Raw genomic sequence first — 13211 nt, 5'->3', positions numbered from 1 at the left:
AGGCAATGGGCATTCAGGTCGTGTCCACCCTTTGGCTACTGGGAAGGGTGCCGCTGTAAACGCTGCTGTGATGTGCTGAGCACCTGCCCTCAGTTCTCCAGGGTCTACACCTGGGGCGAATTGTTGGGTCATTTGATAACTCCATGTTTAACTTTTTGAGGGCTGTGGCCTCTTTAAGGCCTGACCCAGCCCCTGCTGCCCTAGGAGCAGGCCTTACCCCCCTTCCTGTTCCTGCAGGCTCACTCTACCCTGGCAAGGTGCCCAGGGCTGGAGGGGCTCCCCTGTAGCTGGGGAGGTGCAGTCACCCCAACTCAGCACTGCGTGGGTGGTCTGGGCCTTGCCACTGGCCCCTCTGAGCATGGATGGCCAAGAGGGCTGTGGTCAGGATGGGCTCCTGAGATCAGCATCTGCAGGCAGGGTCCAGCAGAGTCCAGGCCAAGCTTTGGGTTGGAGGGAGCTGGTTAAGCCTGTTACATGGCTGGGTGGGGGGTGGGCGGTGGGCCTTGGGGAAGGGGCTTGCACTCACAGAGTACCCACTCTGTGCCGGCTGGCGTGCAGGTGCCACGCCCACCGAGCTCAGGAATGAGGTAAGCATTGCTGTTCTGTGGCATGCAGATGTGGAAACTGAGGCTGAGTGATTCAAGGGATGAACTCAATCTCCCAGGTGGTGCAAGTGTGCCCCCAATGCCAACCTAAGCTACACCTGAGGCAGGACGTGGAGACATCCCCGTGTGATTTGAAAGGGACGCACGTGGCGTGGGAGCAATCTAGGTTCAAGTGTCCCTGCCATGGGTCAGAAACAACCCATGATGCATCTTCCCTGAGTAAGAGGGAGGCAAGACAGACTGTGGTAAGAGGACTAGCAGTTGTAGGGGTTGTGGGGGGCAGGGATGAGTAGGTGGAGCCCAGAGGACTTCTAGGACAGTTAAACGACTCTGCATGATGCCACATCATGTTGTTGTACGTTTGTGCAAACCCACAGGACGCACAGCGTGGAGAGTGGGCTCTGACATACGCTGGTTGGGGATGGGGATGGGGATGTGTCAGCGTGGGTTCCTCGACTGGGACAAAGTCACCCTCAGTGGGGGTGTTGATCATGGGGGAGGCTGTGTGGATGTGGGGGAAGGGGGTGGATTGGAACTTTCTGTACCTTCTACTCAATTTTGCTGTGAACCTAAAGCTGCTCTGAAAAATAGTCTAAATAAAAAGGACTGAGGTTGAGGGGCTGCCCAGGGCTCAGGCTGGGGGCTGTGCTACCCTCCTATGGGGACAGTGTCCTGCAGAGTGTGACGCGTGGCACCTCCTGGCCTTCTGTAGTGGACAGCCTGGGCAGCCACTCAGGGCAGCTTGGGTGTGGGGATGGCTGTTGGCTGCTGGTGACCAAGGGTAGTCCCAGCTCCCCAACTCAGTGCCAAGTTCCCTCTGCCAAGTCACAGAGCCTTTTCTTCCAAAGAAGTTACTGGGCTCTGAGGTTCTTTCTAGTCTAATGTCCCAGGAGGGAACAACTTCAGAGTCATCACCACACAGTCATGAATGTGCAACTAAAGACCAGAGCTTTTATTAGGATTGAAGGGAAAGGAGCCCGAAGGAGAGGAGAGGGAGGGGTTGGGGAGGCTCCAGAGTGATTTTCTTGACAAGCTGGCTGTCACCCATCCTGGGAGGACATAGCACCACCTTCCAGGGGGAAGCAAGTCAGCCGGGGTCGCAGGCCAGGCTTGGGGACGTCCCCCAGGGCTGCCCTCCTCCGACCGAAGCGGCCCACAGGCCTGATCCCACGACTGGCGTACCAGGCAGGATTGATGTCAGGGGCTGGAAAGGAAAGAGCTGGAGCAGATCATGGGCACACCTCAGGGTGTGCTGTGTGCTCCCAGAGGCAGCGGGGCAGAGTGCACAGGCAGGGCCTCTCAGCCCAGTTGCCAGGCCATGCTGGGACCCACCCGAGGAACAGGCACCCAGAGGTTCTGGCGAGGCCATTTCTGGGCGTGGGCTGGCTTTGGGAAGCAGGAGTTCAAAAAAGCACCAAGACTGACTTCCCTTTCCTACCGCGCATCCCATTCCTGCCAGGTTCTCGAGTGACCAGGCTGCACCAGGTTCTGGGGTGAGGCAGGGTGGGGTAAGGGAGGCTGACAGGGGTCCAGGCACTCACTGCGGATCTCCATGGAGTGCCGATGGGTACGACTTGCAGCTCCCCGCAGGGCCAGGCCCAGCATCAGCAGGCACAGGAGCCAGGCTCTCAGCACCTTCATCCCTTGGCTCCTCCGAGGAGGCCCCGCTGGAGGGGAGATCCAAATGAGGAGGACGCGGCCTGGGGGAGAAGGGGCAGGAGCAGCGTCACACAGGCATCAGGGTGCGTGTGCACAGAGCTGGGACCTTGGGTAGAGTGAACGCTGTGTGTGTGAGAAGTATGTGCATGAGAGTGTGTGCATGTGAGTGCACAGCCGTGTATGTATATGTGTACAAGAGGGTGTGGTGTGTGCACATGGGTGCATGTGTGTGAGTGTATGTGTGTAGATGTGTGTGTATGTGTGCAGATGTGTCTGTGAGTGTATGTGTGTAGATGTGTGTGTATGTGTGCAGATGTGTGTGTGTGCAGATGTATCTGTGAGTGTATGTGTGTAGATGTGTCTGTGAGTGTATGTGTGTAGATGTGTGTGCGGATGTGTCTGTGAGTGTATGTGTGTGTAGATGTGTATGTGTGTAGATGTGTGTGTATGTGTGTGGATATGTGTGTGAGTGTATGTGTGTAGATGTGTATGTGTGCGGATGTGTGTGTGAGTGTATGTGTGTAGATGTGTGTATGTGTGCGGATGTCTGTGTGAGTGTATGTATGTAGGTGTGTGTATGTGTGTAGATGTGTCTGTGAGTGTATTGTGTAGATGTGTGTATGTGTGCAGATGTGTCTGAGTGTATGTGTGTAGATGTGTGTGTATGTGTGTAGATGTGTGTATGTGTGTAGATGTGTATGAGTGTATGTGTGTAGATGTGTATGTGCGTTGGTGTGTGTGAGTGTACATGTGTAGATGTGTGAGTGTATGTGTGTAGATGTGTGTATGTGTGTAGATGTGTGTGAGTGCATAGCTGTGTATATGTGTAGATGTGTGTGTGTGTGATGTGTGCGAGTGTATGTGTGTAGATGTGTGCGTATGTGTGTAGATGTGTGTGAGTGTATGTGTGTAGATGTGTATGTGCGTAGGTGTGTGTGAGTGTACGTGTGTAGGTGTGTGTGTGTATGTGTGTAGATGTGTGTATGTGTGTAGATGTGTGTGAGTGTGTAGATGTGTATGTGTGTAGATGTGTGTGAGTGTATGTGTGTAGATGTGTGTGTAGATGTGTGTGTAGATGTGTGTGTGTGTAGATGTGTATGTGTGTAGATGTGTGTGAGTGTGTAGATGTGTGTAGATGTGTGCGTATGTGTGTAGATGTGTGCGTATGTGTGTAGATGTGTGTGAGTGTATGTGTGTAGATGTGTGTGAGTGTATGTGTGTAGATGTGTGTGCATATGTGTGTAGATGTGTGTGTATATGCGTGTATATGTGTGTGAGTGTATGTGTGTAGATGTGTGTGTGTGTAGATGTGTGTGAGTGTATGTGTGTAGGTGTGTATGTGCGTAGGTGTGTGTGAGTGTACGTGTGTAGATGTGTGTGTGTGAGTGTATGTGTGTAGATGTGTGTGAGTGCATAGCTGTTTATGTGTAGATGTGTGTGAGTGTGTAGATGTGTGTATGTGTGTAGATGTGTGTGAGTGTCTGTGTGTAGATGTGTGTGTATGTGTGTAGATGTGTGTGAGTGTATGTGTGTAGATGTGTGTGAGTGTGTGTGTAGATGTGTGTGAGGGTGTGTATGTGTATGTGTGTAGATGTGCACGTGCACACAGCCACATAGATCTCCACGTGTTCCTCTGATCTGTGCTGGGGTGGGAATAAGCACAGAAATGGCAGTTAAACCTGGCTGTCTGCATGGTCCCCCACCCACCTGTAACCTCGTTCTCTCCTCCGTGCAATGAGGTGTTAAATGAGATGCTTCTGTGCGCGTCAGCCTCTAACGGGATCGGTCACATGTACATTGATGCTCATGATCAGAAAGCCCTCAGGAGGTGTGTGAGCTACGCGTTATAAAGGGGACAGCCTTGGGTCCGTCTGTCCGCCTGTGTTAGGGGATCAGAAGGTGCAGCAGGCCTCTGCACGGCTGTGCATGTTGCACACCCAGGACAGCAGGTTTGTGGGGAGGTGCCCAGAGAGCTGCACAGGTGGAGGCAGCCCCTTGCTCAACCTCAGACATGGTTGGGGAGCTGGGGAGTGCCAAGCCTGGACCAGGCTCAGGGGCTGGAATCCGGTGCACGGTCCTTTCCCACATTCATCTCAGCGCCTCCTAATGTCTGGTTCCAGCCTGCCATCCCAGCCCTGCTGGGGAATGTCAGCCGACAGTTGCGTGTTGTAGAATGAGTCTGCATCCTCTGCCCTAAGTAAGCCCACTCACCCTTGCCATGACGCTAGATCCAGTCTTCTGAGGCTCCAAGGTAAACCTGTAGCATCTGGGACCTCTTCTCACAAGGCAGGGCTACTTCCTATCGGTGATGGGAGGAAGGGGCTGCCGTGGATGACACCAGGTGCATAGAAAGCCCTGAAATGCCTAAACAGCATCCATCGTGGCAGACCTGGAAACACCTGCTGCAGGCGCCCCTCCTCCTTTCTCCACCTGTGGCACTTTGGGTGCCATGGGAAGATGCCCGAGAGCTCCATCTTGCTCTGGGGAGGATCCCCCTGCTGACCTTGACTTTCCAGCCCCTCCTTGAGCCCCATAGAAAGTGCTGTCCATCAGAATAATTTAAAATGCCTGCCCCTTTCCTTTTTAGAGACTTGGCGGGGCATCCCATGCCAGGTGGGGTGGGGGGTTCCCCAGTCTAGAGGAAATGGAGGTGCCACCTTGAAGAATGATAAAGAGATGCATCCCAGCAGGCTGGCCGTTTGCATTTCCTCTGGCACAGGACCCACGCCACCTGAGGGGTGTCCTAGAATGCTAACGATGCTCACTTGGCTCCTGATCCCCAAAGACCTGCCTCCCTGAGAGGTGGAGACTTTGGCTGGCTGCCCCGTGGGATTTCCTGGTCAGCGGAGCTGAATGGGACGTCTTTGCCTGGGAGTCTCCACCATGGACAGCGCCGGAGCCTTGGTGCCCTGGGAGGGCAGGGTGGCTTTGGATGCAAGAACCCAGGGGCCCGCCGTCTCTGCCTCTCCTGCTCAGGGCTAGCCTCAGCTGCCAGGAGAGCAGGCAGGGTCTCAACCCGACCCACGCTCAGACAGAAGGGGAAGATTTTACAAAGTAGCAAAGCAGAGGACCCAAGCTCCAGCGCCTGGATGTGCAACTCACCGTTCTCGAGTGTGGTAGAGGCTCTGTCCTGGCTACCGGCGCAGTGGGGCTGAGGAGGCGGGAGCCTCTGTCCCCCTTTTATAGCCCCGAGAGGACAAAGCCATCACCCCCAGGTGCCCTCCCCCAAGCCAGCCTGTCTCCCTCACAGGGCGGCATCAGGAGTGAACCTGTGTCTTTTCTCGTTCCTTTATTAAAAAAAAAAAACAACAAAAAAAAACTCATCAGCGACGCGATTTGTTCCTTCCTGGGTTATATAATTTCATTTGGACCAAGTGGTTTTAAAACACATTAGCTTCCCTTCTTCGTGCTCGCCTTCGGGCAGACTGCAGAGTCAAGTGTCCTCTGGGCCTCACAGATGGGGCTCCCAGACTCCTTCCAGTCCTCTCTCCCTGCCTTTAAATCACCGCGTTCAAGGGAAAGGTGAGAAGGGACAGTCGCCAAGCCCAGCACTGCGGCTTTGTATCTTTGTGATCTTCTCAGTCTTCGTTCATTCACCTGCCTGACTGTCCTACCTGCATTTGTCATATGCACACCATGTCTTCCTCATTCTATAACTTCCGCGCAGGGGCCGTGCTAATCTTCTCTGTATCAGTCCAATTTTAGTATATGTGCTGCAGAAGCAAGTACTCTATAACTTACAATAGGTGGTTTCTAGACTTTTACAGTCTTTATAATTAATGTTTAACATAAACAAGTTTATTATTCTCATAAGACAAGCTTATTTTTTATTATAAAAGAAACAAATACATTTTTATTATTAAAGCAGTTCATATACATTTGGAAAAATATTAGTGCATACAGCAAAATAGAAAAAAATAGCACTGATCACGTTAAAGAAGCCCACGCGGCCAGGTGCGGTGGCTCATGCCTGTAATCCCAGCACACCGGAAGGCCGAGGGGGGTGGATCATAAGGTCAGGACTTCGAGAGCAGCCTAACCAACATGGTGAAACTCCGTCTCTACTAAAAATACAAAAATCAGCTGGGCATGGTGGCGCATACCTGTAATCCCAGCTACTCAGGAGGCTGAGGCAGCAGAATCACTTGAACCCCCGGGAGGTGGAAGTTGCAGTGAGCTGGGATCCTGCCACTGAACTGCAGCCTGGGCGACAGAGTGATACTCTGTCTCAAAAAAAAAAAAAAAAAAAAAAAAAAGAAAGAAAGAAAGCCTCTCGTGTCTACATTTGATGCATTTTCTTCTAGTGAGCTTCTGACATATTTTCTGGGTAGATTGATCACATTTATACATGTTGAATTTCATTCTTTTCACTTAACACTCTAACAATCACGTCCTCAAGTTGCTAAAAAATCTGTAAGTTTGTGCCATTTTAAGTAACTGTGCAATGTTCTACCATTTAACGTGGATCTAAATCATTCATGTTCCGAATAATTATAGGTTATACTCATGACCACTTATATGCAGTTGAGTACGATCTTTTTAAGGAAAATTTCTGGAAAGGAAACTTGGCACGTGCTTCCCGTGGATTGGTGCAGATGGTCAATGTACCACTCCCATCCTTTAGGAAAAGCTTCTGGGCAATACTTTCCCCTTCAGGGAACAGGACACAGTGGACTTCTTCCTTGCTGCATAGCTGTTTTTCCCAGTGACACAGGTTTGTGGCTGGTAGACTCCCCGGGAGCTCCGGAGCCCAGGGGTAGCTGGTGGCGGGAAGTAGGGTAAGCAGCACGGGAAGGGTGACGGGGTGGGGTTTGCAGCTCCCAGCTTGGGCTGCTGATTAGAGTCACTTGGGAGCCTTAAAAACTTCCTAATGCCTGGGCTGTACCTGGAATGAATTCCATCAGAATTCCTGGGGGTAGCTCAGGCATCAGTGATGGCGAAAAGCTCCCCACCCATAGTTTTTACCCATAGTTTTTACAAATGTAGGTTGAGTACCCCAAATCCAAAAATCCCAAATCTGAAGCTTTTTGAGTGTTGACCTGATGCTCAAAGGAAATGTTCATTGAAGCATTTTGGATTTTAAATTTGGGATGTTCAACTCGTGAGTACAGTGCAAATATTTCAAAATCCTCCCCCCAAAAGCCCTCAAAATCCAAAACAGTTCTGGTCCCAAGTACTTTGGATAAGGGAACTCGACCTGTAGTGGTGATAGTGATGGTTAAGTATCACCGTCTTGGAGGTGGGTTTTCTGTCCAGTGCTAGACCCACCTGTAGCAACAGAAACTGAGACCCCAAGGACCTGGGGGCAGCTTTCTGGGCAACCACCACTGGAGTGTGTGTGTGTGAATGTGTGTGTGTAAAGCAGCTCTGTCACAGTGTGGCACTGGCATCTTGCCACTTTGGGAGTCCACCAGTGGGAGGCAGCAGGCTGGCTGGGCGGTAGCACAGGCATCAATCCTGCTTACCCCACCCCCACGTGGAAACCGATGGCATCCATCAGAGACCTCAGAACCGCTGAGAGGCACTGTGGCTGGCTGGAGATGCTGTGATGGCGAGTGAGGTGTGGGCTGATCTTGCAGTAATGTCACAGAACTGCAGGCCTGGCCTGGGGCTCTCAGGCTGCACATGGCTTAGGTGTTCTTTGAGAAATGAATCCCTCAGATGGGGTTTGACCACAAGCAATCAGGGAGCTTCTCCCCATCTGCTATTTAACTGCATCCTGGGCCTCAGGACAGGCAGAGCCAAGCACTCTTGGTCCAGCTTCTGTTGGTCAGTATTTCATCCAGAATGTGATGTGGCCACTGGAGTTGTGGCACATACAAACTAGAACCTGTGCAGGAAAGTCCCCTCCCTGGGGACAGTACGACTGCCTGCCATGCTACCCTCCTGGAGGCCACGGGGATGATGAGAACAAAGATGCTGATGGAGGCCACGGGGATAATGACAGCAAAGATGCTGACTGCCACGCCTTCCAGACCTAATTTTCTAAGCTACTTATTTATTTATTATTTTATTTTTTTTCAGACAGAGTCTTGCTCTGTCGCCCAGGCTGGAGTGCAGTGGCGCGATCTCGGCTCACTGCAACCTCCACTTCCCAGCTTCAAGTGATTCTCCTGTCTCAGCCTCCCGGGTAGCTGGGACTACAGGCATCCACCACCACACCTGGCTAATTTTTGTATTTTTTAGTAGAGACGGGGTTTCACCATGTTGGCCAGGCTGGTCTCCAACTCCTGACCTCAAATGATCCACCCACCTCGGCCTACCAAGGTGCTGGGATAACAGGCATGAGCCGTTGCGCCCGGCCAGCTACTGATTTATTCTTCTGTGCCTTTCTTCATTGAATGAAGTGATCACAGTGGTTTTCTCATTTACTCTGTTAACACAGTGGACCATAAGAATATATATTTTTTTCTAACATTAAAGAATTCCTGGCTCTCTTGGGATGAACCTTACCTTGTTAAGATACAATAGGTTTTCTAATAGATTCTGGGATTTGTTTCATTAATACTTTATTTAGAATAGATCTTTTAGGCTGTGCTTAGTGGTTCACACCTGTAATACAAGCACATTTTTGGGAGGCTGACGTGGGAAAATTGCTTGAAGCCAGGAGATTGAGACCAGCCTGAGCAACATAGCAACACCCTATCTCTACAAAAAAAGAAAACTTAATTTATAGAAAAAATATGTTAAAATATGTTGTCTTTACTTCTCCTTCCTCACATTGCATTCGGTAGGAAGATCTTATCAGCCTTACGAAAGAGGAGCCATGCTTCCCCTTTTTCCTGTCCTCTGGAAGAGATCTGGTAAGGACAGGAATTCCAGAGCATGCTGGGAGATATATGGGGTAGGACTTGGGCTGAGGTGAGGGGCAGAAAAGGAGTGGGCTGGGAGGTCATGGGTCAGGGGTTTCTAGACTGAGAGCTGGGGGGCTAAGATGGGAGCCTTGGGGATGGGGAAATGCTGAGGTCAGTCGTGGGCAGGTGTTTGAGGAGCCATAGAGGGTGGCTAGGTGGCTGCTCGCTGGGCCTGGAAACCTTTATTTCTTTATTTGCTTACATTTGAGACCCCAAAGAAGCCCAGAGCTCTTTAATGAGGCCTCAGCTGTAAACCTGAACATGGGTGTGGACAGAGGACAGGTGGCTGTGAACAGCCAGGGAAAGCTGGGCGTACCTGAGAGAAGGCAAGAAGAGGACAGGTGGCGGGGGGTGGAGAGAGAAAAACGACTCAGTGAAGGACCTGGAGAAAGTATCAGGGAGGAGGGTCTTGTGGGGAGAATTGGGGAGGAGTGAAGGAGGCAGAGTGGCCCTGCAGCAAAGAAGGGATCATCCGAGTCAGGGACTGTATCACGGCGCCCACCTGCCAGCTCCTTTGCTTGTGGTCTGTAGGTGACGCTCCAAATCCAATCTTGAACACGGAGCTGGCAAACTTCTTCTGTCATGGGCCAGATAGTAAACGTGTCCAGCTTTGTGGGTCATAGGATCTTGGTGGCAGCTGGCCAAATCTGCTGTTGTAGCAGAAAAGCAGCCATGGGGAAAAGGCAGATGAATGGGTGTGGCTGGGCTCCCATGAAACCTCACTTAGGAATGGGTGTGGCTGGGCTCACATGAAACCTCACTTAGGAAGACAGGCCACAGCTGGCTTTGGCCCAGCGTGCCGTTTGCTGCCCTGGGTCTAGGTCTCCAGCTGGCAAACTGTTGCAACAGGTGTGCACTCGACACCGTGAGAGCCTCATGCTGTTTCTGAAACCCATTGTGTAAAATGGGAGAACAAGAGAATGCACTGTGTGGGAGTGTTGTGCTGTGTGAATGAGTTGAAGTGACCTGCTGCCCTGCTTGTCCGGGCAAGGCAACCTCTCCTCTGGCACGGGCTATCTCTAGGTTGGCCAGCAACTCGCATGTACATGGCCCTACCCATCTATCTCTTGGGCATCTGGAAAAATAAGTTGTGGCCACTGGAGGGAACAGTCCTAGAGTTGGGGTTGGAGAGGCCATTGGGAGAGGCCATTGGGAGAGGCCATTGAGAGAGGCCACTGGGAGAGGCCATTGGGAGAGGCCATTGAGAGAGGCCACTGGGAGAGGACATTGGGAGAGGCCATTGAGCGAGACCATTGGGAGAGGCCATTGAGAGAGGCCATTGGGAGAGGCCATTGAGTGAGACCATTGAGAGAGGCCATTGGGAGAGGCCATTGAGCGAGACCATTGAGAGAGGCCATTGGGAGAGGCCATTGGGAGAGGCCATTGAGAGAGGCCACTGAGCAAGACCATTGGGAGAGGCCATTGAGAGAGGCCATTGAGAGAGGCCATTGAGCGAGACCATTGGGAGAGGCCATTGAGAGAGGCCATTGAGCGAGACCATTGGGAGAGGCCATTGGGAGAGGCCATTGAGAGAGGCCACTGGGAGAGGCCATTGAGCGAGACCATTGGGAGAGGCCATTGAGAGAGGCCATTGAGCGAGACCATTGGGAGAGGCCATTGGGAGAGGCCATTGAGAGAGGCCATTGAGCGAGACCATTGGGAGAGGCCATTGGGAGAGGCCATTGAGAGAGGCCATTGAGCGAGACCATTGGGAGAGGCCATTGGGAGAGGCCATTGGGAGAGGCCATTGAGAGAGGCCATTGAGCGAGACCATTGGGAGAGGCCATTGGGAGAGGCCATTGAGAGAGGCCATTGAGCGAGACCATTGGGAGAGGCCATTGGGAGAGGCCATTGAGAGAGGCCATTGAGCGAGACCATTGGGAGAGGCCATTGGGAGAGGCCATTGAGAGAGGCCACTGAGAGAGGCCATTGAGCGAGACCATTGGGAGAGGCCATTGAGAGAGGCCATTGAGCGAGACCATTGGGAGAGGCCACTGAGAGAGGCCACTGGGAGAGGCCATTGGGAGAGGCCATTGGGAGAGGCCATTGAGCGAGACCATTGGGAGAGGCCATTGGGAGAGGCCATTGAGCGAGACCATTGAGAGAGGCCATTGGGAGAGGCCATTGGGAGAGGCCACTGGGAGAGGCCACTGGGAGAGGCCACTGGGAGAGGCCACTGAGAGAGGCCATTGAGAGAGGCCATTGGGAGAGGCCATTGAGAGAGGCCATTGGGAGAGGCCATTGAGAGAGGCCACTGGGAGAGGCCATTGGGAGAGGCCATTGAGAGAGGCCATTGGGAGAGGCCATTGGGAGAGGCCACCTGCTGAACAGGCTGAGGAGCAGTTCACGGTCAAGGGGGAAGAGAAGGGCACAAGGGGGCCGAGAAGCCTCGAGGCTATGGCCACTGCAGAGCCACCCCAGCCCCTGTGGCTGCTGCACTGGATCGCTGGGTTTTCCTGGGTTACCAGGAGAAGGCTCTGTGTTCTTCTCTCATGCTCGCTGTTTCACTTGGGCTGGTTTCAGTGGATATCTGTTCTTTGCAATTAAAGGAACTCCGAGGCCAGGTGCAGTGGCTTATGCCTATAATCCCAGCACCTTGGGAGACCGAGGCAGGCAGATCACAAGAGGCCAGGAGTTCGAGACCAGCCTGGCCAACATGCCAAAACCCTGTCTGTACTAAAAATACAAAAATTAGCCAGGTGTGGTGGTGGGCACCTGTAATCCCAGCTACTTGGGAGGCTGAGACAGGAGAATCACTTAAACCAGGGAAGCAAAGGTTGTAGTGAGCCAAGATTGTGCCACTGTACTCCAGCCTGGAAGACAGAGGAGGACTCTGTCTCTAAATAAATAAATAAATAAATAAATGAATATATAAAAAAAGAGCCCCAAGTTGAGAGCCTCCCTCCCTCCTAGCCTTTCTTCCTATACTCAACATGGGGAGAGGACCCTACTCTGGGGTGCATTTCAGTTTTGAGATCTTTGAGCTTTCACCCCCAACATGGTAAATGTGCAGCCTGTAGCAGGCACTTGGTAAGTAGCAACAGCACCATGATGGACAGTTGGTTTGATGGATAGCTGGTTTTGGTTTTAGTTCTTGGACCATAATGGTGCTCTGTAGTGGGTTGGAGTCTCCCATCTGGAATCTCAAATATGACCTTATTTGGAAACTGGGATCTTTGCAGACGTAATTAGTTAAGATGATGTCATCCTGGATTAAGGTGAACCCCAAATCCAATGACTGGTGTCCTGATAAGAAGAGGACAGATGCGCAGAGATGCACAGGAAGAAAGGTGATGTGAAGATGGAAGCAGAGACTAGAGGGAGGCAGCTACAAGCCAAAGAGCACCAAGGATGCCAGCAACCTCACAGCTGGAAGGGGCCAGGAACTGCCTGCCCTCAGGCCCTGCAGATGGAAATGACCCTGCTGATGCTGTGATTTTGGACTCTGGCCTCCTGAACTGTGAGGGAGTAACTTTCTGTTGTAATCTACCAGCTTGTGGGGCTTTGTTATGGCACCCACAGGAAACTAATGCAGGGCTTCAAATGTGTGTCTGAGTGGACTGATGAAATGTCTCTCCCTTGTGCTTGTTCCCAGAAGAAACTGGACCGTGGCTGTGGCCTGTGTGTTTCTTCTGGCCTCCTAGGAAGACACTACACAGCCTGATGGGAGAGGTAACCTCGGGAATTGGAAGCCATCGAGTTGCAGCTGTGGAACAGCCATGGCAAGAGCAATATTCAGTTACCAGAAAAGCTGTTTCTGATGTAAATGGCTTCTGAAAATCCAGACTCCTATGAGATTTTAAAACACTGCTCTTTGTAAATTAGAAAGCTGCTTTAGAAAGCTGCTTTTGAAGTGTGAGTCATCCAGAAAGTGGCATCTCTGAGAACTGAGAGAGAAAGTGCTAGTGAGAGTTGAGCAGCAGAGGAAGGCTTCTCCTACCCCACGTGGCCATGGCTCTGGGACCTTGGCATTGCATTTGTGATAAAAATAAGCAGTGTTCCCCGTCCCTCGTACATGGCTCCCATCTAACCAGTTTACAAGTTTCAAACACAGACACACTGAACATCAGACAAGGCTCTTATAAAGGGACTG

The 13211-nt window shown here is 51.8% G+C and overlaps 1 protein-coding gene and 1 non-coding gene across 2 annotated transcripts; both read right to left on the bottom strand.

The window, feature by feature from the left end:
* Positions 1-1645: 1645 nt before the first annotated feature.
* Positions 1646-2246, bottom strand: PRLH (prolactin releasing hormone). The gene is made up of 2 exons (XM_054476796.1): positions 2147-2246; positions 1646-1809 (listed from the first exon to the last, which is right to left on the bottom strand). The coding sequence occupies exons 1-2, from the start codon at positions 2244-2246 to the stop codon at positions 1646-1648; spliced, it is 264 nt and encodes an 87-aa protein (XP_054332771.1).
* A 3641-nt stretch (positions 2247-5887) lies between these two features.
* LOC129032217 (U6 spliceosomal RNA) lies at positions 5888-5993 on the bottom strand. The gene has a single exon (XR_008501240.1). It is a non-coding gene; the product is annotated as a U6 spliceosomal RNA (small nuclear RNA).
* Positions 5994-13211: the final 7218 nt, after the last annotated feature.

The sequence above is a fragment of the Pongo pygmaeus genome, chromosome 11 (genome assembly GCF_028885625.2).
Source record: "Pongo pygmaeus isolate AG05252 chromosome 11, NHGRI_mPonPyg2-v2.0_pri, whole genome shotgun sequence".
NCBI lineage: Eukaryota > Metazoa > Chordata > Mammalia > Primates > Hominidae > Pongo > Pongo pygmaeus.
Note: the sequence above shows the minus strand (reverse complement) of the source record. Positions and strands in the feature narration are given on the sequence as shown.